The 27,132-nt window shown below is 35.4% G+C and overlaps 1 protein-coding gene across 3 annotated transcripts in view; it reads left to right on the top strand.

Annotated features, from left to right (window-relative positions):
• The window catches only part of CEP128 (centrosomal protein 128), a 442,632-nt gene that overhangs the window by 171,913 nt on the left and 243,587 nt on the right, over positions 1 to 27,132 (top strand). For all 3 annotated transcript variants that reach the window (XM_082619712.1, XM_082619711.1, XM_082619713.1), the window contains 3 exons: positions 4,989 to 5,165; positions 9,700 to 9,759; positions 24,661 to 24,853. In XM_082619712.1, the coding sequence (XP_082475838.1) occupies positions 4,989 to 5,165; positions 9,700 to 9,759; positions 24,661 to 24,853 (430 nt within the window). The remainder of the gene's footprint in view (positions 1 to 4,988; positions 5,166 to 9,699; positions 9,760 to 24,660; positions 24,854 to 27,132) is intronic.

The following is a 27,132-nucleotide window of genomic DNA, read 5'->3' as shown; positions in this document are numbered from 1 at the left end:
TATCCTGGATTTAAGGCTTAGGCATGATAGTTATCTTGAGTTACAGAAATATTCTTCCTCAAAACTTTTTAGGTGATGTGTGCAGGACTATAGTTTCAATAAGCCATGCTTCCAGTAACTTTGAATTACATTGCATTAGTTTTAACTTCAGCCCTTAACTTTGATTTCTCTCTTACTGCTTACTCTCTCTCTCTCCCACCCCATGCTCATGTATTCTAGATGGCCTTGGGGCTGAAATATTGCACACTTATTCAAGTTAGTTTTCAGTAAAGGAAAAACATTAGCTTTGTAAATTAATGATTTATTTAGTGGTGTGAGTGTGCTTTATTTGCTATAATGTTTCTCTTAAGGTGTGTGAAGAACTGTTCTCATTTTATGTAATAACCGTATTGGAAATAAAGTGGCTTTTCTGGAATACTAAAGACATTGAAGGAATCTCATAAGCTTTTGCCAAGGAGATAACATTTTGGACATGCTCTACTGTTACTGAAGTTGTTCTATTTTCATTAAGATTGTGTCTCCTTGTAATCTTTATAGCCTTTGGGAGAGTGAATGTTCTAATTAGAGGAGCACTTCTTATCCTTTGAATTACAGGTTCATTGATTAAGCTGTATGTGTGTGTGTGTGTGCATACACGTGTGTGTGTGTATGATGACATTGTAAGTAGTATGATTTTTGTTTCCTTTAGACACAAACGTCAACAATGTAAGCCTTTCCTGTCTTGAAGTGGAAGCTTCATGAAACCTTTGCTGTCTTGACAGTGGAACCATACCTTGTGTAGTGTGGTATTAGGTATACTTTTAAACGAAAATCTAGAGCAGATTTTATGTGTACACAGGTACATCTCCAGTATAGAGAGCAGTAGCCCCTAAAGGTTTAGGATATTGTTCATGCTTGATGGGTTTTTTCCCCCTTTTTTGTGGTCTATTCTGAATTTGCCAGTATGTCATATATTTTCATTTGTAGTGATAAGGCTTATTCAGAAATTGTTTTTGAATTATTCTTTCTACTTTATGACTACATTAGCCCCCATATAAGCTACTGTTTTGCCCAAAGACTTACTTTCAGCTTCAGGTTCAGAGGGTTCACCGGTAAAATAACCACTCCACACTTTAATAAGCAAGAAATAAGGAAATTTATTATATTAGTAAGTTACAGTATGAGGACAAACAATATATGTATATAGAGAGATACATGTACATACATCACCAAATTGGGTAAGCACCTACATCCAGATCCAAGCAACAGCAATCTGGAGTCCCAGTATTACAGCATAAGGACAAGCAACATAGCAAGAAATAAATGTATATACATCACCAAATTGGGGAAGCACCTACATCCAGATCCAAGCAGCGCTGGGAAATCCCTGGAACAGTGATCTGGAGTCCCAGTTGGAAGGTCCTGAGCAGTGCGGCCACCCCATGGCTGAGACTTCAGAGTACTGCTCAAAGGAGTAACGCCAAGCCGCAGCTGATAATCACCAGCTTATGAGCAAATATGCAGCTCTGGCTATTATCAGAAATGCTTTGCTCTCTATTCCTAAGTCTCGGAATGTCCGCTGAACTGGCCAGATTCCCAAGGTCCAGGAAGCTTCCTGACTTACTCCCTTCCTTATCTGTTGGTTTTCAGGCTTGCTAGTGCCATTTCTGCTGACCTGCATAGTCCAGCAGTTTGGCACGTAGCTCCCTTCAGGGTCTTTGTTTGGTCAAAGGCCTATTGCCTCTGAAGCCTGAACAAGACTATTACCTTCCCTAACACCTACTGATAACTTTTTTGAGTTTTCACATTGGCTTTCTAAGCTTCAGTTTTAAGAACTCAACCTTTATAGCATTTCAGTAGAGAGCACTAGTGAGGGAGTTCGGACTCAGTTTATGGGTTATTGGCTCTTTGACTTTAGTCAAGTTGCTTTGTCTGAACTTTCGTTGCCTCATTTCATAAAATTAAGGGTTGGGCTTGTTTTCTAAGGTTCTTTCTCAAACTCAGTCATGATCTAGGCCTGATATCCCTTTTCTTGGATCACATAGACTGTCATAGTCAGCTTCATCTATCCCCACCCCCCTACCTGCTGCAAAGAAACTCCTTATATTCCCAAGACCCAGGCATCTGTGTCCATTTACGCTGAAACATTGAAGTTGGACTATCTGTGTCTTCCATATTTCTAAACAGTCTCTGAAATACTGTGTCTTACTTCTGGTTCTCTTGAACTATGGTAGCTTTTTGTTAATGTTGCTGTAGAATTACTGCTTCCTCTGATTTCATTAGAACACCAGGGAATAGCCATAATAGTACCTAAATATTATCATCTGCTTTTATTAATCTATATGCCCCCAATGAGATGGTTGATTGAATTAATGTCAGCCAGTTTAACTTCCTCCCATAGAGTTAGCTGTGCTTGCTCCATTGGTAGAGCTATTTCTGAAACATGAAAGTGGGAGAAACAGCTAATTCTTTGGGTGCCACAATTAGTGTTTAAATTGATATTCTCAAGCCAGAAGAATGGGACAAACATGTTGAAATTTCAAGGAGAAATTTGTTGGCTCTGTGAGAACAAAAGCCTTATCTATCTCATTTACTCTATCCCTAGCATCCAGAAGAGTGTATTGCCATAGTAGGCCTTCCATAAAAATTTGTAGAATGAGTGAAGAAATCAAATTACAGTTGCTTAGGTACAGAATGGAAGAGCTTATTTAACTCTTAGATTTAGGGTCTTGAAGGACATGCAGAAAGGATGGAGAACCAGTATGGTACAGTGTCTGAAACCGAGTTAAATAAAAGAACCTGGACCTTTGCCTGGAACATCAGAAGATTTAGTAGGGGTGGAGGATTCATTTATTTACTTTAATTTTTGAATATAGCACTTAGACTAATGGAAGGATTTTGAGGCTTTGTCGATTACTCTTTTCCTTGAAACTTGAGTTGGTCCTGTAGGTAGGGGTTGGTTGACCATCTGTCAGAAATGTCAAAGAAGGGGATCCTGAAAGAACAGACAGTTGAACCCACTGCTCTCTAAGGTTTATGTGAGTTTATAGCTGTGTGAGTTTCACTTCAAAGGGAGATTGGACATGGTATGCTGTCTCACAGAGGATAGTGAAGTGGATAATGGAATTTTCAGTCTTTGTTAAAGTGATTTCAGCATTCTTAAGAATACCAAAATGTAGAAATAGTTTTGTCTTCTTTTTAATGAGGGAAGTAACAGAGAGCACAGAAAAGTGACAGTGGAAAAAGAAAGATGGCTGTGAGGGAAGAGAGAAAAGAAAGATCAATTAGAACATCCTCGTGAATTGCGTGGATTTCGAATATGAACAGTTATCCCCTAAGTATGTCAGTAACCCCTGATAGAGTATTTTCTTTATTAATATTACATCAGCGAGAACACTGCAGGCCTATGTTTGTTTGGAGGCCTATGTTTGTATAGAGGAAACCTAGCACACTTCAGTGGACTTTGAATATATAGATCTGCATGGTAGTTGATGAAATGATCTTTACTGTATTGAATTTGTCTGCAAAAAATGTTTAAATCACTTATTTAGCAAAGTGGAGGAGTTTAAAGATGACTATAAACATGTTTTGTGGTCTCCTGAAATTATCAGTTTATTAAGGCAGACAGGTGCAAGACCAAATAATTACCTTATAGCTTAGTAAATTTTTTAAAAAACTACATGATACATAATATACTGTGGAAACATTCTGCATTGGGAGATCAGGAAAGAAAGGAGACTGGGCCTTGAAGGATAAACTTTGAAGGATAAAATGTATAGGTGGGTAGGTACGTAACAATACGTACATTCTGATCCATATGGCAGTTATGGTTCTCACTGTAAACTAATATAGTTAATTGAGTGGTATTCTAGTGTGTACATTTGTCTCTTGTGAGCTTAATGTACTCTACTGCTGAAACATGACTCAAATCGGAGTACCAAAAAGAAAAGAAAATCCAGCTCCTATGTTTACAAAGCTGAGCTGCCAGTTCCAGAACAGCTGAAGACAGGTTGTGAAAGGACACTGTTCTTTTGCGCAGAGGGTGTTTCTTTCATTTTTTAAAGTAAGTTGAATTGCAAGGAAATATCATGTATGATTATTCTGCTCGAATGCCATTCCGCTTTTCATGACTACTTTTCATTGAAAAATTCTTTGTTATTTTAAATTCAAGCTGGTTTATTGGCCATATCATCTTCCTGCTTGTGTTGTATTTACTAGGGTAGGTAAAGATGAGTAGGCTACTATGTAGCCTACTATGTAGGCATAACTAGCCAGCCATCATGTCTTTTTGGTCCACTGTTTATACTTAGAATTCTAGTGATTCTGTTATTTTCCTCCAAGCCTTGTGTAATACCACTTGAATTTCTCTAATAAATTTTGAATTAAATTGTGTAATCATAATGATTGAGAATTGTTTTGTCTGGGGGGCCCCCAAGTCCTTGTAATCTCTTAAAGCAGCGGTCCCCAACCTTTTTGGCACCAGGGACTGGTTTCGTGCAAGATGTGGGGCAGGGGGAATGGTTCCGGTGGTAATGTGAGCGATGGGGAGCGGCACTTGAAGCTTCGCTCACTCGCCCGCCGCTCACCTCCTGCTGTGCGGCCCGGTTTCTAACAGGCCGTAGACCGGTAGCGGCCTGGGGGTTGGGGACCCCTGTCTTAAAGGGTTCTTTAGAAACCCCTTTTCATTAAGTATATTTGCTTACTTGAAAAGTACCTCCATCTTCTATCAAATTTTCATGACTCAAAGCATTTATGCAGTGTGACTGCATTTGAAAACTTAGACATTTTAAAAACTGTTTTAATGAGATAAAGGTAGTAGTAACACTTTTTTTTTCTCCTGAAATGAAGCACTGTCTTATTTGACATTTTGCCTTTTCTAGTGTTTTACTAATATTTATTGAAAGCTGTTTTCTAATACACTTCTTTGAGTTGGTTGTACAGATACTACATGTGTTTCTTGTCTCCACTTAATAATTAACTTCTGTTTTTATTTCTTATCAATGCCTTAGGAAAAACATATAAACAATGAAGAAGAACACTCAAGGAGGATGGAAGAGGCCAGATTGCAGCTCAAGGATCAACTTCTTTGTCTGGAGACTGAACAGGAATCCATTCTTGGTGTGATAGGAAAGGAAATTGATGCAGCTTGTAAAACCTTCTCCAGGGGCTCAATGGAGAAATTGAAAGTAATGATGAGTTCTCATTGTGCCTTTCAGTTAGTTTCCTAATATATAATTATAAGAAGATTTCAATGCATGGTTACATGGTAGTCACATTTTTATTCCAGAGAGTTTTATGAAACAAAATAATATCTTGCATTTTTTAGAATGAGCTGTTTTATCTATTGCACATTCATGGTAAGAGGTAGTATGCTGTTATTCCACTGAATTGCCTGTATCTCACTCTGTAAAAGAAAATGTCTTACAAGGGAAGCAGCAGTTCTGACTAAAACAAAATCCTTCGAGTGAAGAAGCCTGGATTTTGAATTTTTTATTATCACTGGTCATTTTTGTTGTTGTTAGTATATTACTGGCTAACATCTTTTGAGTACTAGTTATATTACAGATACCGTGTAAGTAAGTACAGTGTATACATTCTCTCCCTTAATTGCTGAAACCACCCTATCCTTTAGGTACTCAGATTAAATCCATTTTAGACAAGGGAAAGCAAAGCTTGGAAGGGTTAAGTAACTTGCCCCTGGCCACATATCTAGTCAAAAGCTAGAACTAGGACTTCAAACCTCGGGTGTCCAACTGTGGAGCTTAAACAAGTAACTACTATGCTATTTGCCTTTCCTATTTAAAAAAAATTACATTTACTTTCGTTTTCCTGTCTTTAAAATGGATTATTGCTACTCAATGTGTAGTCCTAGTGAAATGATAAATAAAAACATGTTAATCATGGAAGTTCTTAATTCCTTGAAGGTAAGCACCTCTTTTGACTCTAGGTTCTAGTACTGCTGTGTTACATACAAAGAGCATTGCAGTGCTTTAATATGGTATAACCATAATACATTATAATTTAGCCCATCGTTTACCCCGTATTTATTTCATCTGATGATATGACAGCACTCGAGTTATGGTATTATGCATAAAGGTTTTTTTAAACCTCTTCAGATGTTTCTTATTATTTTGTCATTCATCTTTTTTCTCATATAAAATATTCTTCCCTTGGACTTTCCTGGTGGCACAGTGGTTAAGAATCCTCCTGCCAGTGCAGGGGATGCGGGTTTGAGCCCTGGTCCGGGAAGATCCCACATGCCGCGGAGCAGCTAAAGCCCGTGTGCCACAACTACTGAGCCTGTGCTCTAGAGCCTGCGAGACACAACTGCTGAAGCCTGCGCACCTAGAGCACGTGCTCTGCAATAAGAGAAACCACCGCAGTAAGAAGCCCATGCACCACAACGAAGAGTAGCCCCGGCTCGCGGCAACTAGATAAAGCCCGCGCACAGCAACGAAGATCTAATTCAGCCAAAATTAAATAAATAAATAAATTAATTAAAAAAAATACTCTTCCCTAAAGTACTTTCCCCTCTTTCTTCCTGCTGTTCCCTTCTTCCTGCCCATCTTTTTTTTTTTTTTTTTCTTAAGTAATGTTTTAAAGAAAATCAAATGATAATTCTACACTTGTGCCTTAGGATTCAACTTTAAAAGAAATATTTTAACTGGTAGAATTTGGTGGAGTTGATGGAATTTCTACAATCTATATTTTTATATACATTTTTTAAAAAGCTCAGACGTCAATTTGAGAGGACTGTGAGCCAAGTTTGAGAAGTAATTGGCTTTAGGGGAAAACCAACTTTCAGTCCTGTTATAATGCTGGTTTATTCTTTTCCCTGTCGAATGAGGCTTTATTTAGGACTTGTCTTGTTTACACATATTTAAAGCCTTGAAATCCTAATTTAATCACAAAGATGCACAAGTTAAAAATGCAGTATTTATTCTGTATTTAAGAATTTGTGTCAGGATGGCTTGTTTTCAGTCAAGTAGTGATGTAAAAATGGAAACATTTGGATTGTGTTATAAGATATATAAACCTTGTTATGGCCAATTACAGGCTAAAACATAGTGTGCAGATAGCAGATGGCTTAAATATTTTATTTCTTTATGAGGTTCAAATTATCCTTCCAATATTCTAAAAAGTACCCTATTCTTTAATAGGCTTTCAAGAATGCAGTGACTGTGGTAATAGGTCTTTACACCTCTTCCCCTAGAGAAATACTAATTCAATCTTAGTGATGGGTGGAAAGTAAATCTAAAAGAATGGAAATTCGATTAATATTTTTTTAAGAATTCTTTTTTTTCCATTGTGGGTCTCTTTCCATTAATAACTTGTGTTGTTTCATTCCTATAAAATTGAAAAAAAAGAGGAATATTCAAGAACATAACACTTGCTCTCACCTCACAGAAATCACCAAGGTGTTTATTAAAATAAAATTGATTCTTTGCTTTATAGTTCAGAAATATAGGGGAGATCGGTGGTCCTTGTAAAATGTTTTCAAAAATGGAATAATTCCAATTATTCCTGGTCATTTGTTCATTTTTGAAATATTGCTCATTAAATTTTCAGCCATTTTATGTAGAAAGTGACTGTCTATGGAATGGATTGCATAATAGATATGCAGCAAATGAGTCTGAGAAAAGTCTTTGGGAATATTGGCATTATTTCTAATTATATTTTCTTTTTTCAGTACCATATTTATTACTTATTCCACATTAGTAAATGCATGCAATGATTGAAAACCTATTGTTAGACACTTAAAAACCACCACTATTATGAAGCAGTTAGAAAAGTGTCTGAATTAAAGATACAATATTTTCATTGACCAATCTTTGATAATTCCAGAGCTTTTCCCCTAACACTTGGTTTTAGCATTTGTTTGTGGAGCATGAAGAGGGTAGGCTTTGGCCCAAGACAGATGTGGGTTCAGATTGTTAATATATGACCTTGGATGAGTTATGTAATCTCTATTCTCTCTAAGAATTCATGTCCCATTTATATGTTGGGTTATTATGAAGGTAAAGTAAACATAGATATAGAAGGTGCACATCATAGTGTGAAGTATCTTGCACTTAGTAGATACTCAACTAAAGATAGCTGTCATTATTATGTAGAGCTTTTTTTGTAGTATACTCATATTACCATTATATGCTTTCTGTTTCTCTAATCTTTTTATGACAAATGCCTCTTACAGTGCTCTTGTCATATACTTTGAAGTGTATTTATTGATGCTTACATCTTGATATGCAGTTAGTAGTGATAATGGTGTTCTGTATGCCTGACACCAGGCTAACACCCATTTTATTTAATTTATACCTTGGCCTGAGGAGGTAGTTTACTCACTTTACAGATGGTAACCTATAGCTTAGAGGAATTAAGTCACACCACTTATAAGTGATGGAGTGACTGTTGTTAAACACTAAACTATATATAAATTTGTAAAACAAGTCACAAAATATGAACATTGTACTTATCTCAAATTATTTTGGTCTTTAATCTTGAGGACTATACGTTAGGTCACTGAAGACTTGAGACTATGACATAGATCAATGAAAAAGAATAATAAAAACATCATAATCAATGACAAATTGATGTTTACAAATATTCAACGTGGTACAGAGGTAGAAGAGGAAGAAAACACTATGGACTAGAGTGATTAAGGGAAATCTCACTGAAAAGGCAGGCAAGGCACAAGAGTTGAGTGAGATTTAGATAATGAGAAACATGGAAGAGGGAAAGGTTGGCTATAAGAATATAACACTCTTGTATATGGCACATGGTCAGCACTCATTATGCATTCATCATATGTCTAAATGAATTACCTAATGATATTCCTTAGGGGAATGATGTGCACACACATTAAGAAGTATAGAAGTATTTGAGAATAGGAATAGACATCTCTTGCAAAGGGATAAGATATTTTTAAGCAGAAAATTTCTAGGAAAAAGTGATGCAAAAATATCATAGGTAGCACAGAGTTCAAAGAAGGTAGGCATTGAGAAAAACTTGTGTTTAAAATTAGGAAGTCATTGACAACCTTTGAGTGTAGTTTTATCAGTAATAAGGCAGAACCAGAGGACAAGGGATTTTATAAATGAGTTGGTGTGAAGGAAATCAGAGCAGCTGGTGTAGACAACCTATTTATTGTAGAATTTTGTTACCATCATGAATTACAAAGCGATGTTGGTATGAAGTCATATTGATTAGGTTCTGTCAGTTCTGCACAACCATTAATGAGACAAAATGGCCCACATAGTATAAAATTAAAGAAGGAAAAATGAGACAAAGAATTAGGTTTCTATGTAATTACATCTAACTCACTGTGAAATACATTACCTGGAACAAAACTGAGGAAAAGAAACAAACACAAATGAAATAAATTGGTTTAAATGAGGCTGCTTGCCATGCAGAACTCCATGGAATCAGACTCAGTGATTCAAGCAATAATAGCACTTGAAAGGTGATTCATGTCTCTCTATGTGAGCTAAATATTTACTGTCAATACATACATACATGGATACATATATACATGCTTACATAAATAGGCATGTTAAATAAATAATGGTTTGGAATTGGTTTCATACTTGGTATGAATTTTCTTCTTTTTAAACCCATGTTTAGAGACTAAACTTTTGGATGTAATGGTGAAGAATTTTCATTTATGTAAGTTCACTTCAGAGAAAAATCGACTTCTAATAGACGATTTCCTCTTTTTTGTAGGTTTTTTCATCTGGTCCTGTTATTAATTATGACCCACATCGCTGGTTAGCAGAAAGCAAGGTAATTAATCTTTGAATCCTAAAGTTTTCATAATTTTTATGACCTTCAAGGCATCCTATTTGGGCTAGTCATATATTTTGACATATAACTGAGCATATGAAAGCATAATACTTCATTGCTGGGAAAGATCTCATTGTAATGCATTCCAGAAACTTCCATGTTCTTTTAGTTTAACATTTAAAAATTAGCTTAAATATATAGGCATGGAATGAGAGAATAAATGACAGTAAGTAAAACTGTTGAAATATCAAAATTAGACTGTCGGAGAGACAAATTCCTCTGCCTTTTCCTTGGGATAGGCCTTGTCTCTGGAGGTGCACAAAGGTCAGGGCAACTGTAACCAACCTTCATTTACACATATATACTTATATTCTGATTCTGGAGGGTTAGCTCAAAGCCTGCCAAATCTCTTTGTGGCTCAAGCAAATCATTCATCTCTCTGGGTGTCTTGTTTTCTCATTTACAAAATGGGAGGGGTAAACTTTGTGTTCTGAAGATAACTTTACTGCTTCATGATTCTTTGGCATATGATTTAAATTTAGTGGAAGGTAACCAAAAATAAATAAATTGAGCAATTTGCTCATTTTAGCAAAAAAGATTCTTCTACACTGTGGGATAGTTATCAGCTATCTTCATAGATCAAGTCAACTTGGAAATTCACTAATTTAAATATATAGAGAGTTACGACCATATAAGATGTTGATACCTGTTTATTCAATTATCAATACTTAAGCACTTGCATTCCTTTTTAGAATAGTTTTTTTCAGCTTTAAGTTACTAAAATCTTCCATCACATTTAAATTCTATAAGAAAACCAACTGTACTATAAACCTCACCAATTGTGGCCCAACTTAGGATTTTGTTGCAAGAAAGAACCGTTAAGTTTGTACAATATCCTTATTTAAAAATATGAGCAAAGTGAGGTTTCTGAGAAGGTATATGACTTTCTCAGTGCCATATAAAGAGTAGGAAAATGTATTACATGCCATGTCAGATTCACAATTAACATTCTTATTATTATTTGTATTACCATTTAAAGTCTTTGTTCATTCAGCCAAGATTTGTTGATTGAGTACTTTTTTGTATACAGACATTGGGGATGTTAAGTAAGTGTTAGCAAGCTGTGAAAGTTAATAGGGAAAATGTAGATGTAAACAAATTTTAGAAATCCTTAAAGTGCTTTACATTGTTATAGAAATATGTAAACATTGACAAAGGAACACAGAAAAAGGAAGAACTATAGTGTTCATGTTGGGAGGATGGGAGAGTATGACACTGCCAGCATGTCACAGAAGGCTTCTGCAAAAATACAATGTTTAAACTTAGTCATACACAAAATATGTAGAAGTACTCTAATTGGCTAAGTATACCAGTGGCAAGAAGATGAATATTTGAGTCAACACAGATAAGGCCCTGAGATTTGTGAGTAAGGTAGAGGTGGGAGGTGGTGCAAAGACAGAGTTCACTTTTGAAAATACCAGATATTCATTAGAAAAGCCTCTTTAAAAAAATTCTTAATAAGAAACTAACAGTATTATGATTGAACATTGAAATTTACTCAGCCTTATAAAATTTTCTCTCCTACTTTAAATACAGTGATCCTGTGCATACCTAACCATTTTTGATAGAACCAAATGCAAACTTGTATTTATGCTACCTGTATAGTAAATTTAGAATAGACATGTTTTGCTGTCTCAGAATTTTTTAGCTAGAAACTTGTTGTACATTACAAAGCATTTCTCTTTTTTTCCCAACTCCACAATTCTGACAACAGAGCAATGTACTTGGAATTTTCTTTCAAGTTAAAATCTTTATCATTTCTGAACAGAAAGCTTTCACTGCTGTTGTTCAGTTAAACTATGAGAGCCAGAGATGACTCTTAATCATAGCTCTTTAATTTGGGAGCGAGTGAGCCATTTTCCCTTATCATTTAATGGGATTGAACTTCCAATCAGACAAGTTTTAATACTGCATGAGGCAACTGTTCCTCTACAGTGTAAAAGGGTCATGATAAGCAATACTACGCTGACCAACTGACTAAGGAGGAATTGACTCTATTTACTAGAAAGATGGCTTAGGTTATTCATGGGCTGCAATACTGTAATTCCCGTGAACTATGACTGGACAGCTCTATAAGTATTGAAGATAAGATCTGACATCAAAGGACAAAAACTATATGTAAAGTAGAATTGCTATTCAGCTAGACCATGCTGACATCTTGCTGTATTAGAAGGACCTCTGATTGCATTTGGTAATTGTTTTCATAAATCTGCCAAATGAATTTCTTTTAGTGTTAATTCTAGAAGAACTAAGGGACTGGGTGGGAATTGTGTCACTGTTGCTTGGTTGGCATTGGTGACATAACATAAACATGAAGCCCAACTAAGAGTTGGACCAGGTTCATAGATAAAATGACCAATGAAGGGTAAGAATAATACACTGAAGGGAGGAAGAGGGTTGAGGTGGTCATTAAATTATGCAAGAGTTCCCATAGATAAAGGATTTGTGTTTGTCATAAATCCTGACAAGGCATGTAGAGGCCAAATTTTATTCAGTTTAGCAGAGAATTTTCTAAGTAGCTACTATGCCCCAATGTTATATTACATGCTGTGGATATAACGAATGAATTAAGAAATGATCCTTCCTCTTGAGGAACATGTTTCCTCTAGAAAAGTCGACACTATGTAGATAATTTCAACATTATATGTAAGAGCTGTAACAGAGGTATGTAAAAGCTGCCTTGGAGGCTGATGTTGCAGTTAAATCTTGAAGCCAGCCAGGTAAAGAGGAAAGAACATGCATACAGAGTAAACAATTGTAGAAATGGCCTGGAAGAGGAACAGTGTGATAAATGCAAAAGAAACCCCAAGTGATTTGGCAATACTACATACAGTATGGAAATGTGAGTCAGGGAATGTCAGGGATGAGGCTCCAGAAGGAGGGAGAGATTAGATCCATCAAGAAGAGCATCGTATGCCATTTTCAAAGGTTGGGTCAGCTCTGCATTTAGTGGGGAATCATGAAGGAGTTTTGAACAGGAGAGTGAAATGTTTGTATTCATAGTTTAGAAGCATCACTCTGATAGTGATGTGAAAGGTAGATTAGAGGTGGGAAGCCCAAAGGCAGGAACACCAGTTAAGAGGTCTTCGAGTGAGACCCAGGACTCTGGTGGAGGTAGGGTGAAAGTTTGAATTTAGGAAATTGTAGAGATTCAGAGGAAGGGACAGACTGAAGAAACATTTTGGGGACAATATGCAAGTGATGTTTAATGTTATGTCAGAGGCTGATGGAGGAGGAGGTGTCCAGGATTTTCCATTTAAACTAGAAGACTACAGTCAAAGGTTAGTATTGGAATAGACAGACATGCAGGGTCCTAGGTAGGCAAGCTAGCAGAAGTATTGGAAGAGTTTCCACCACAGGGATTGATATCCAGAAAGTTCCATTTGGACAGGAATGCCTAAAGAGAAGCAGGGACAAAGGCATAGAGCAGAGTTTAGGTTCAAATCATGGAGAGAAATGAGAAGTAGCAAAGACACTTGCAGTGAGAAAGTAGGCACAAATCATCAAATCTAGAGCCATCAGGCATTCACTTTCAGGATGGAACCACAATACGAGCAAGCATCACTCTTGATCCCAGATCTTAACTTATCATTTTATGATAGTGAATAAAAAAGCTGATGTCAACTACTCTTCAGCACAATGCAGGAGGCTCAGTACTCTTTTGTTTAGAGAGCACATTTAATTCTGGGAGTCTGGCATTAATTACACTCTTAAGATGCATAAAGGTGTATCTTAGGAGAATTTATATGCTTCTTTGGCTCTAAAGATCTTTTCCTTCTTGACCTTTATCCCACTGTATTGAAACTCCCATTTACTCTTCTCCTCTTTCTTTAATCTGTAAGCATTAGGAGGGGAGACCTGTGTCTATCCTGTTCCTATTGCATCTTTAGTGCTTACCACAGGCTTGGCTACATGCTCAATAAATATTTTTTTTTTTTTTAGAGAGTAATTAGGCTTGCTGCATTTTCCTACTCAGGTTACCTCCTCAGCTTAAGTATCACCAATGAATAAATAGCAAGCAGATTAGATTTCAGTAAATATGTCAGTTCTCACATATTGGTTTTCTTTGATCAGTACTGTAAATTTTAAGATTATATAAATAAGAAATATACTTCCAAGTTATTTGGGGATTTTCCTATATTATCCTATTTGGTATCATCCCAAAGAGTCACACTTTTTATAGTATCAATATAACATGTTTCACGCGTTGACAAGCATTTGCTTTTCCCTACTGTTTTTGAAATATTATAACTGAAGCAGCGTTAGAGATTGTGAAGTTTGACTTTCTCATTTTGTAGATGAGAAACGGGTCCTGGGAGTTTTGAGTTTTATCTAAGGACATAAAACTAGTTTCTGAGAAGGGTTTGGGAACCTGGATCTCTGAACTCTGTGCCATTGTTTTTTTCTACTGATTGTGTGACCTACACTTGAATATAAACCTTACATTTATGAATATTGTCTTTTTAGTGATGTGGATTTTTTAAAAACAGTTATTGTGTGAGAAGTATTAGACCTACTGTATTTAATTCTTGTTGAAGAATGCAAATGACCATCTAGTATTTTATCGTTCCAGTGTAGACATCAAAATGTGATACAAATACTCAGGTATATTCATTCACGTGGTGGAAATATCCTTAGGTAGTATACAGGGAACACACAGCTTAATTGGAGGAAGCATTTTGTATCGTTTAATATGTACTATGACTATGGGTATATTTCTTCCAGATTATTTTCAAACCAAGCAGAAAAGTGGAGAAAGTATTATTTAAAGAATTATATTTTGAGGTTGATTTAGATTTGAATTTTGCAGTTCTGGTTTAATTCTTGTTTTGGTGATCTAGCACATTTTAAAAAATTGCCATCCTCTTTATCTCTGGTTCTTACATAAGCATTTTGTCTCAAAATTGTTTTTAGAGTTTTGGTGAAGGAAGCATTGTAGTTAAAAGCAGCAAAATTATGGTTCCTGATATTATTGCTAACTCTATCAACTATAATCTTTTATTTGAATTTTCTGTTTTCCTTGGTTTTTAGCTTTGAGTCACTCCTTAGTGACTTTCGGTATATTATTCCAGTGAATCTCATTAGAGGATTCTTACAGATTAAAAAGATCATTTTGATTGTTTTACTAGATACTTCAGAATATCCCCACCTAGTTGCAAGCTGTCAACTAAGAAGGTAAAAAACTACTTTATTTAGAAATTCTTTCCCTATTTTGGTTTACTTAGCAATACTTGTTGATGTAGTTAAAATAATGAGCCTATTATGTAATCTGTAAGATGCTCTTGTGAGTGGTTAATAGAATGGTGTTTGCACTGTGATTAATAACCTTGTCAGCTAATTATTGTTTAGAATTGGTAAAGTTATTCCTGTACTGTGTTCCAAGCTGTTTCTCCAAGATACTTAATGAATGATAGATAACGGGTGTTTCTCTAACAGACTCTGATTCTCTTAATTGATTATTGGTTGATTAAATTTCCATAAGTTAATTTGTTTCGTAGGATTAATAATATATTCTGCATACTTATTCAATTCATATCAAGCATCTAACTATGACCTATTTTTAATTTTGTATGGCAATGGAATAAAGGCTCAATGGGAATTAACTGGAGCCATAGGTCATACTGTATTAGTTTGCTAGGGCTGCCATAACAAAACTGGGTAGCTTAAACAACAGGTATTTATTTTCTCACAGCTCTGGAGCCTAGAAGTCAAAGATCACGTTGCCAGGGTTGGTTTCTGATGAGACTTCTCCTTGCCTTGTAGACGGCCACCTCTCATGTGGGGGCTGGCGCTATGGTTGGAGGAGTTGAAGGTTAGGAGTCAGAGAGTGTCTCTTCTTATAAGGACACTAACCCTATAGGATTAGGGCCCTACCCTTATGACCTCATTTAACGTTAATTACTTCCCTAAAGGCCCTGTGTCCAAATTCAGTTACACTGAGAGTTAGGGCTTTAACATATGATTTTGAGAGGGATGTAATTCAGTCCATAACACAGATCAAACCTGATTAATGCTTTGTTGCAAATAATTTTTTGTTACTGTTTTGTTTTTATCAGAACCAGTAGGATTATTGTTATGACAAAACAGAATTGTTTTTTTATTATCATCTCTTAGCAATGGTAGTGAACACGGGCCAAAGACTGGGATGGAATAAGTAGGAAAGCATTATGAAAAAGAAATGTGAAGGTATTTTCTAAATTTGCCATTAAATCATTGGGAAAGAACAGATTAAACGGGATGATTGAAGCTGGTGATCCCCAGGGACTCATTTTGTTTGGACCACATGAGTTAAAAAAAATTGATTTGGTAATGAACATTTTAAAAAAAATCAATTAAGTGCATTATTACAACATGAAATTGTTTTCCTTTTGAGATATCAGAGGATCTGATAATGCTAGGGTTTCATTCCGTTGTGGTAGAAAACAGAGTTAAGAAGAACCGTGGACATGACACCACATTAGATGTGGTGCCCTTCTTGCCCTTTTTTGTGGTTGCATTTTTATAGTCGAAACTGATAATGTTCAGGTCCTAAATGTGTTACTTTTGACTGTTCATTAAGCTTTCTTAATATAGTTAGCTATCGTTTGACATAATCACCATCATTTTCTGTTGACTCCCAATATGGAAGAAAAGTATTACTTGATTTTATCTTTAGGCTTGCACATTATTTTTTTGGAAGTCGATTGAAGAGAAGTGGATTTATCTCTTGTATCCATGCATGGTTCAAAATGGTAAATAGTAACATAGTAGCCTGAATTGAACTTTTCAAGAAAAACAAAAGAGAACATATTTTCTATGTACCTTTACAGATGTTTCCTATGTGGCACCTTTAGCATGTACATTTGATGTCTCTGATGTAAACCAATGAAATTAACTCCGATAATATTATCTAATAGCGACTTGGTCCTAGAACTTGTTGGTCTTCCTGTAAATAAGAGGTTGAATAATCTGACTCCTTTTACTCTTTCCTCACAAGGATTTTTATGGTCAACTGTGAACCTCATACCTTTTATCAATCCATATTTGATTTTTTTAAGTGCATTCCTTCTGGTTAATCTGTTTCAGATTTCATCTTGCATGTATGTATTTCTTCTGTATGTCAAGGTTATTTCATTTAATTGTCTCCAACATATTAATACATCAATTTATATTCTAATACCTAGCCATCTGTGATAATATTAATTATCTGATCTTAGACTAATCCTGAGGGGATTGGCATCTGAAAGCTGCTGTTTAGGACCATGCCTACATGGCATAGTGTTATCAGGGCTTTTGTATGTACATCCTTTCAGCCCTTCTTCTTTGTGATTGTATTTTTTATAAGTCAAATTGATAGTGTTCAGGTCCTAAATGTGTTACTTTTGAATATTAATTAAGCTTTCTTAATATATTAAAACTAAAAGAACTTTGGATTTTTTTCTGTTTTCAAGATACCATTCTCTCTTTCTATTTTATTACTTAGATGCAAGGTGCTACGTCTTTCCCAAAAAAATTAACAGCATCTAATTGTTCATTTAATTATGTGTGTCAGGGCCTCACGATGTGCAAAACTAGCTGTAATGTGCATGTGGATGTGTGTGCACATGCGCGTATGTTGGTTGTTTTGGAAACTGCCTGGGAGATTTTAATCGAAGAATATTATAAAATTCTTGAAAAATGTGTTGAGGGTTTATTATATTAAATTCTTTAACATACAAGAATAAAGATGTGTGTGTGTTTGAGGTGCCAAATAAACAGCAAAAAGACTTTGTTGAAAATATATCTTTTCCAGAAGCTATACATCTAACCTTTCCCTTGTTTCCTTGCATCATAACAATAATAATATGATAGTCACCGGGGCTTTTCATTTTATTTATTTTTCTTGAGGAACTGGCAAAGATTGAGGAGGTTAATAGAAGGTGTGGTCTACAGATTCAGATTGTAGTTTTAATATAGAAGCAGTGATAGCATAGGCTTTTCCTTATTTTGACTAGTTAATATCAATTAATAAATTAATGACTTAAGTAGTAATGTTTTAGAATCATTTTCTAACTGACCTGTATCAAAATTACTGAATAATTGTCTAGAATAATTTTTATTATTTAGTGCATTGAATACATTCTCATTTTGGAGATTGTAACTAACTTAACACACACACATATAGCCATACAATCTTAGTTAAAGAATTTTTTTGAAAAATGTAAATTGTAACAGCAATAACCTAAAATGTGAGAGGGAAGAGAAGTAAAAGTGTAAAGTTTATGAATTCTACTGAAGTTAAGTTGTTACCAGTGGAAAATAGGGTGATACACATTTAAGATATTTTATGTGAGCCTCATGGTAACCACAAGGGGAAATCCTATAATAATTACATAAAAAAACATGATAAAGAAGTCAAAGCATATTGATACCAGAAGACAACAAAACACACACAAAAAAGACAGCAGAATAAGAATCAAAGAACAAGGAACCTACAAAACATCCAGGAAACAATGAACAAAATGATAATAGTAAGCCCTTACCTATCAATAATTACTTTAAATGTAAATGGATTAAATTCTCTAATTAAAAGACATAGAATAGCCAAATGGATAGGAAAAACAAGATCCAACAATATGCTGCCTATTAAAGACTTACTTTAGCCTTAAAGGTACACATAGATTGAAAGTGAAGGGATGGAAAAAGACATTTCAGGCAAATGGTAACCCACCCCCCACCCCCCAAAAAAAGAGAAAACGAAAAAAGCAAAGGTAGCTCTAGTTATATCAGACAAAATAGACTGTAAACAAAAAATGATAAAAAGAGACAAAGAAGGTCATTATAAAGGAATCAATACAAGAAGAGAGAACAATTGTAGATATGTGCCCAATGTTGGAGCACCTAAATATTTAAAGGAAAAACTAACATAGCTAAATGGAGAAATAAACAGTAACAAATATAGCAGTATTGAGAATGAAATTTCGATAGTTACACTCATCTTTTGTAGGTATAAAGGCATAATCACCATAAACAGTTTGGTGTTCATGCTTTCAGTCCTATTTTGGTCTAATGGGCTGAGCTGCAGTTATTTTTGACAAGAATGTATATTTTTAGATATACCTGTCCCTTCCTTTTGAGTCTTTGACATTGAGGATATCCACCTTGTTGTAGTATTTTCTTCCTTTGGGGTTCTATCGCCCCAGACTCTTGTATTTTCCTCCCAACTTTCTATCTACATCTCCATTTTATTTTGAAATTCTCTTGTGTTTATCTCTTCTAAACCCTCTTCTATTTTCTCTGTAGATATTCTTTATGAGCTATTTTATCTCTTCCTATGCCATTAACTTCCTTTAGGCTGTTGATTCTTTAGTTTGTATCTCTTGACCATATCTCTTGAGCTTTAGAGCTATATATATAATTGGATATCCAATTAGTCATCTGTGCTTCTGTATCTTTTGTTCCTAACAACTTCTATATGTTTCATCCTAATGTTAACTTCTTAACCCCTAAATCATTGCTTCTTCTAGGTTTCCTGTTTCAGTTTAAGCTAAAAATTGACCATCAATACTGATTCCTTTTTCTTCCTTACCCCCCTCACATTTAAGTCCAAATACATACATTTTGGCTCAACCCTTACCATTTTCACTTGTTTGGAATATTGTAACAGCCTCCTGACTTCCAGCCTCCCATATTTGCTCCATTCTATATAGAGAGTATGCTTTCTAAACAACAGTCCAATTCACATCCTTGTCTCTCATATTGTGGTTAGATGGGGATGATGGTATATCCCTCACCCTCACCGTGTTTTCTTCCTAAATGTATTAGTGGAATGTTATAGTAGAAAGTGCTCCTTTAATCTGGCAGAATTGACCATGTTTTCTGTGCTATGGAAGTTTTTTTCTCTTTTTCTGTTTGCAATAGTATTTCAAGGTGGATATTGGGAAATGAAGCAGACTTAATTAAATTTCTGTAGTCATAATTGGAAGTTCACATCCTAATTTAAGTTGAGGACTTCCTGTATTTATCTAGTGACATATAGACAAGACAGAGACCTACAAATTGTATAGGAAGTACTAAAGCCAGGTCAGCCAGGTCTCACCTCTGCAGGGAGGTTTAATTTTAGCTTTGTTGATCTATCCCCTTTTACTTTCCCCTTCCTTCCTTCCTCCCTCCCTCCCTTCCTCCCTTCCTCCCTCTTTCTCTCTCTCTTTCTTTTGTTACATAACAGCTAAATTGATATATAATTCATGTACCATACATTTGACCTATTTAGAGTTACCATTCAGTAGTTTTTAGTATATTCACAGAGATGTGCAGCCATCACTACATGAATTTTAGGACATTTTTATCACCCGAAAAAGACAATCTGGACTATTAGCCATCACATCCTTATCTGCCCATCCCACCCTTCCTGTAGCACTAGTCAACAAGTAATCTGCTTTTATCTCTATAGATTTGTCTGTTCTAGACATTTCCTATGAATGGAATCATAAAATATGCAATCCTTTATGATTGACTTCTTTCATTTAGCAGAATATTATCAAGGTTCATCTGTGTTGTAGTATGTATCATTACTTTACTTCTTCTTGCTAAATAACTGTCCACTGTATGGATATACCACATTCATTTACCAGTTGATGTTCATTTCTATTATTTTTATTTCTTGCCTGTCATGAATAGTGCTTCTATGAACATTTGAGTACAAGTTTTTTGCGTGAACATGTGTTTTCATTTCTCATAGGTACATACCTAGGAGAGAATTGCTGGGTTATACGGTAATTATGTTTAAGCTTTTGAAGAAAGTCCAGATTGTTTTTCCAAGGTGACTACACCGTTGTACATTCCTATTGTCAGTATATGAGAATTTTAATTTCTCTGTATACACACTAACAGTTGTTATCATCTGGTTTCTTTTTTGATTATAGCTATCCTGCTGGGTGTGAAATGGAATTCTATTGTGGTTTTGATTTGCATTTCCCTGATGGCTAGTGATGTTGAGCATATTTTCATGTGGTTATTGGCCATTCATATATCTTCTTTGGAGAAATGTCTATTTTGATCTTTTGCTCAATTTGTTATCTTTTAATTTATTATTTGAGTTCTTTATTATCCTAGATACAAGTCCTTTCTCAGATATGTGATCTATAAGTATTCTCTCCTGTTCAGTGAGTTGTCTTTTCACTTTGTTAATTGTGACCATTGAAGCATAATATTTTACATTTTGATTAAGTCCAGCTTATCAGCTTTTTTCTTTGGTTACTTGTGCTTTTGGTGTAATGTCTAAGAAATGATTGCCAAACCAAAGTCACAAAGACTTCTGCCTGTTTTCTTCTAGGAGTCTTATATTTTTATTTATTTAGTTATTTATTTATTTTATTTTATTTTGTAGCCATATTTTTAGCAATTACATTTAGGTCTTTGATCCATTTTGAGTTAATTTTTTATGTGATATGAGGTATGAGTTCAACTCTATTCTTTTACATGTGGTCTTTGATCCATTTTGAGTTAATTTTTTTATGTGGTATGAGGTATGGGTTCAACTCTATTCTTTTACATGTGACTATTCAGTTGTCCCAGCACCACTGGTTGAATAGACTATTCTTTCCTCATCAGATTGTTTTGGCACCCTTGTTGAAAGTCAGTTGACCATATATGCATAGTTTTATTTTTGGACTCTCAATTCTATTTCATTGATCTATATGTCTATCCTATGCCAGTACCACACTGTTTTGATTACAGTAGCTCTGTAGTAAGCTTTGAAATGGGTAAGAGTGAATCCTCCAACTTTGTTCTTATTTTTCAACACTTTATTTGACTATTCTGGGTCCCTTGAATGTCCATATGAAATTTAGGATCAACTTGTCAATTTCTCCAAAAACCAGCTGGGATTTTGATTGGAATTGCATTGAACCTGTAGGATGTTTGGGGAGTATTTTTGTCTAAACTATATTGAGTCTTCTGATCTTTGTACATGGGATATGGTCCCATTTATTTAGGTATTTAAAAGTATTTTTCCACAGCGTTTGGTAGAGTTATTTTTCTTTCAGATATTTTCAGAGTATGTTTTGCAGTTCTTTTTAAAGGTGTATTATTAAGTATATTATCCTTTTGATGCTATTGTACATACAGTTGACTTTTAACTTTATTTTTGGATTGATCATTCAAGTATATAGAAATACAATTGATTTATGTATATTGACCTTATATACTACAACATTGCTGAACTATTTTATTCTAATATGTTTTTAGTGAAATCATTAGGATTTTCTTATATAGGGGCATGTTATCTGCAAAAAGATGCAAATATGTTTACTTCTTTTTTTTTCAATGTGGACCTATTTTGTTACATTTTCTTGCAAAATTGCCCTGCCATGACCTCCTAATACAGTGTTGAATAGAAGTGGTGAGAGCAGATATTCTTTTCTTGTTTCTGATCTTAGGGAGAAAGCATTGTCTTTTACCATTAAGTATGATAGTAGTTGTGGGTTTTTTATAGATGTCTTTTATCAGGTTGAGAAAGCTCCCTTCTATTCCTAGTTTGTTGAGTGTCTCCATCGTGAATGGGTGTTGAATGGGTGTTGAATTTCATCATATGATTTCTCTGCAGCTTTTGATATGATCATGTGGCTTTATGTCCCTAATTCTTACTAATATAGCATATTACATTAATTAATTTTCAGATATTAATGCAGCCTTGCATTCTTGGGATAAATCCCACTTGATTATGCTGTAAAAACCTTTTTATATGTTTCTGGATTCTGGTTGCTAGTATTTTGTTGAAGATTTAAAAAATATCTATTCATAAGTTATATTCATAACTGAAGTCTTATAAACAATCTGGGGAAATTACAGTTGAGACTTCAGTGTTCTTAGCTTGCTTTGTCTGCAGTAGAGTGACCACCTTATTAGTGGAGAGTTGGTGGAGGAGGGAGTTCCCAGTATTTCTGTTGCAGTTACCAAGAATTTAGCTTGTGCAAATCAGAGCTGAGAAGATGAAAAATCCTAGTGGCCTGCCCTTCCTGTGAAATACCTACTATTAAGATCTGTTTCTGCTCATAACATTTTTGACTCCAAAAGTTTGAGTTTTCCACATCAAGTAATTTTTCAATTTTTTGCATTCACCAACTGGGTGCCCTACAACTTAATTACAGGTCTATTACTAACTACCCAGTGTTAGTGCAGATCCTGCAGTTTAAGGTCTCAGTCCCGCAAGACTCCCCCTCACCCACCTTCAGATGCCAGTCACAGGTATTGAGTCCCTAGGTTGCCTACACTTCTATCTGAGCTGGCTTCAAATTGGGGTTCCCATAGTTCATTAATTTGCTATAATGGCTCACAGATTTCAGGGAAATACTTGACTTACTATTATTACTTTATTATAAAGGACACATGTGAACAGCCATATGAAGAGGTATATAGGGCAAGGTCCCAAAGGCTCTTTAGTACTGGAACTTCTGTCTCTGGAATTTTGGGTGCATCACCCTTTTGGCATGTGGATGTATTCACCAATCTGAAAGCTCATCGTATCTCATTGTTCAGGAGTCTTTATAGTGTTTAATCTTCAGTCCTCCCCTGCCTGTCCCCCATCCCCCTTCTTAGAGGTTGATGAGTAGGATTGTAAGTTTCAACTCTCTAATGATCAGCCCCTTACAGAGGCTATCTGGGGGCCCCACCCTAAGCCACCTCATTAACATAAGCTCTGGTCTGATCAAAAGTGCTTTGTTATTAATAAGTCATGCCTTTACAAGCATGATTTCCATTTTTCTTCACCCAACATATTATACATTTGTTACCTTACAATATAAGTGTATAATTTATCCATAATTTGACTAATGACAGTATTTTGTTCTATGTCACCATCTGTTAGACCTTCTGACCAAAGGAACTGCCTTTTTTTTTCATTTCTGGGGATGTTTGAAAGCTGATGTTTGTGGGGAGACCCTGGTCTAAGGGCCATATCCCAGTTCTGCTTCATCATAGGCTTATTCTATCACAGCTACTTTTAATATACTGGGGCATGTCCTAAGAACCTTCTAGACTTCTAGAGGCCTAGAACATTCTTGCTTATGGATTCATGCTATTCAGGGAAATTGTCCCTTTGCTTAATCTCATTTTCCCTTCTAGTTCATGACTTCCCCTATTTTTGCTTCTTTGAGGTGAAGACTGTTTAGATTATTTAAAATCAACTAGAAATTGGATGGTAGTCTCACTTGGGAAGGTCCTAAGACCCGACTGAAATTCTGTTCTATTGAAGGTGGAAGAAAGATTTCTTTTCTCATCCCTGTTTTAAATATCTAAGTATTAGAGTTGGTGAGGTTAGAGTCCATGGAAAAGAGAGTTGCTTTGATTGAATTTCCTAGTTTTAAATGTGGACAAATGCAGACTTTATCTGCCTCATGCCATATAGAATCTCTCTCTCTACCTGATTAGCTGGACCCTTGGGGATATACATTTTTAGAAACAAAACTAGGAATTTTATCTTATTTTTTAATCTCTAAAATTCCCTTCATAACCAGTTTCTAAGTCTATTGTGGGGTGTTTTGGATTTTCAAATGCTTGTACCAGACTGCTTTATATATCAAATTAGGGGATTAATTGTATTACACCTGGAGGTTTAGGAAGCCAAACTTTTCTTTAGTACTGCCTTTCCAAAGATGATAGAGTATACCAAATATTTTATAAAAATCCAAGGAAATCACTTCTGCACCAACTTTTAACTGATATAAACCATTATGCAAATTAAAACATTATGGGTATTTTAAAATTTTGCTTAAATTTGTTAGTTATTGTCTAAATTCAGATTATCATGACTTTCTCGTGTTTTGGAATGCTACTGTTTTCTAGATTTTTAAAAAAAATTAGATATAAATGTCATATTTTTAGACTAAACTTCAATGGCTCTGTGAGGAACTGAGAGAGAGAGAAAACAGAGAGAAAAGTCTACGGCACCAGCTGATGTTGTGCAGACAACAACTCGGGAACATGACTGAAAACAAGGAAGCTGAGCTTCAGTGTCTCTTTGAACAGATAGAAAGACAGGAGCAGCTTCTGGAAGAAATACATCGGGAGAAGAGAGGTGTGTTAACTGCTCTTACTCTTTTATTTTTCTTTGTTTATATTTGTGGAATCATACGTTTGGGGAAAAAATTCTGTTTCTCTTGGCTCTGGTTTGAACTACAGAATTTCCAAATTTGTCTCCTTTCCTTGTCTCTTGTCTCCTTATCTTCATTTCTGGGTCTAGAAGAGAAAACTGTTTCTCCTTGAGAATTTCTCCTTCAGCTACTGTATCCCTCCTGTGTACATAGCATTTGTGTCTGTTGTCCATTGGCAAGTGCTAATTTGCTAAGACATTCTTGTTCTTCCCTGGTAAAATGCCAAAATTTATATTTTACTTCAGTAAAATACCCATTAATTCATTCAACAGATATTTACTTTGTGTCTATTTTGTCTTTGGTACTATTACAGGTGCTAAGGATATTATCAGTAAATGAGAAAAAAAAATCCTACTCTTTTTTTTTTTTTTTTTGGCTGCGTTTGGTGGCCTTCGTTGCTACGTGCGGGCTTTCTCCAGTTGTGGTGAGCAGGGGCTATTCTTGTTGCGGAGCACAGGCTCTAGGCGTGCGGGCTTCAGTTGTAGCACGCAGGCCCTAGACCACATGGGCTTCAGTAGTTGTGGTACACGCACTTCAGTAGTTGTAGTGTGTGGACTCAGTAGCTGTGACTCTCAGACTCTAGAGCACAGGCTCAGTAGTTGTGGCTCACGGGCTTAGTTGCTCCATGGCATGTGGGATATTCCTGGACCAGGGGTTGAACCTGTGTCCCCTGCATTGGCAGGCAGATTCTTAACCACTGCACCACGAGGAAAGTCCCAAAAATCCTACTTTCGTTTACCTTACATTATATTGAGTGGGGTGACAAAATAAATGTGATAAATAGGTAAATTATGTAATATATGAGGTTATAAGCACATTGTTGAAAGCAGTAGAGTAAGGGAAGGCGAGTTTGGGAGAGCACGGCACAGGGTTTAATATGTAGGCAATATTTAACTTTAAAAGTTAGACAAGAGTCATGGAAAATTACCTTTCTGTTTGGTTCTACTAGGGATGGATATAATGGGAAGAAGAAAAATAGCATCAGGTATAGGGATCCTATGTGTATCTTATGTTATGTTGGCCTTAGGCTTTTTTTAAATAAATTTATTTATTTATGTATTTATTTTGGCTGTTTTGGATCTTCATTGCTGCACACGGGCTTTCTCTAGTTGTGGCGAGCAGGGGCTACTCATTGTTGTGGTGCATGGGCTTCTCATTGCGGTGGCTTCTCTTATTGTGGCCACGGGCTTTAGGGCGTGCAGGCTTCACTATTTGCAGCATGCGGGCTCAGTAGTTGTGGCTTGCGGGCTCTAGAGCACAGGCTCAGTAGTTGTGGCTCACAGACTTTGTTGCTTCGCAGCATGTGGGATCTTCCCCGACCAGGGATTGAACTTGTGTCCCCTGCGTTGGCATGTGGATTCTTAACCACTGCACCACCAGGGAAGTCCAAGGCTTTTTCTCTTGCTGAACTTTATTAAGAACCAGAAAGAGGAGTCATATAGTGTCCCACTGAGAAAAACTAAACATTAACATATGATAATTCTTTTTAAAATAATTTTTTTGTTTTTTATTTTAGTGATCAGGATTATTCTCTCCACACATACCACTTAAAAATTGTTTATTACTGTCCTGTAGTGATTATCAAATTTTGGTATCAGAATCATTTTACATTGTTAAAATTTTTCAGAACTCAAAGATCTTTTATTAATGTACATTGTGTATATCAATATCTATCATATTAAAAATTAAAACTGGATATTTGAAAATATTGATACCTTTAAAATAATAATTATAAATCCATTCATACTAACATAAAAATCAATGAAATTTAACTGTTTTTCAATACAAAAAAATTAAAGAGTGACTTTGGTTTTTGAACGTTTGGAAATCTCTTTAATTGCCGTCTTAAAAGAAGATGGCTGCATTTTCACTTTTGCTTCTTCATCTAATCTGTTGTTATATTACCTGTCATGTAACCCCTGAAGAAACTGCATTTTACATTCATGAGAAATTGAATGTGGAAAAGACAAGTAACATTTTAGTATTATAATTAAGGGGTCTTGGATGGTGCCCAAACACCCTTTGAGAATTGCTAGTCTAGTGCAATTGAAAGATGTAAATTGTGCCCATAGTAAAAGTTAAGGTTGCCCTTTAATTTTTTTTAAAGACAGTACAATAGAATCTGTTATGGAACTTATAGATAAAACACTATATGATCTCTACACATGTTATATGTCATAGCCTATCCACTAATTAACACTAG

Source organism: Mesoplodon mirus (genome assembly GCF_964341445.2).
Source record: "Mesoplodon mirus genome assembly, chromosome: 4".
Lineage (NCBI taxonomy): Eukaryota > Metazoa > Chordata > Mammalia > Artiodactyla > Ziphiidae > Mesoplodon > Mesoplodon mirus.
Note: the sequence above shows the minus strand (reverse complement) of the source record. Positions and strands in the feature narration are given on the sequence as shown.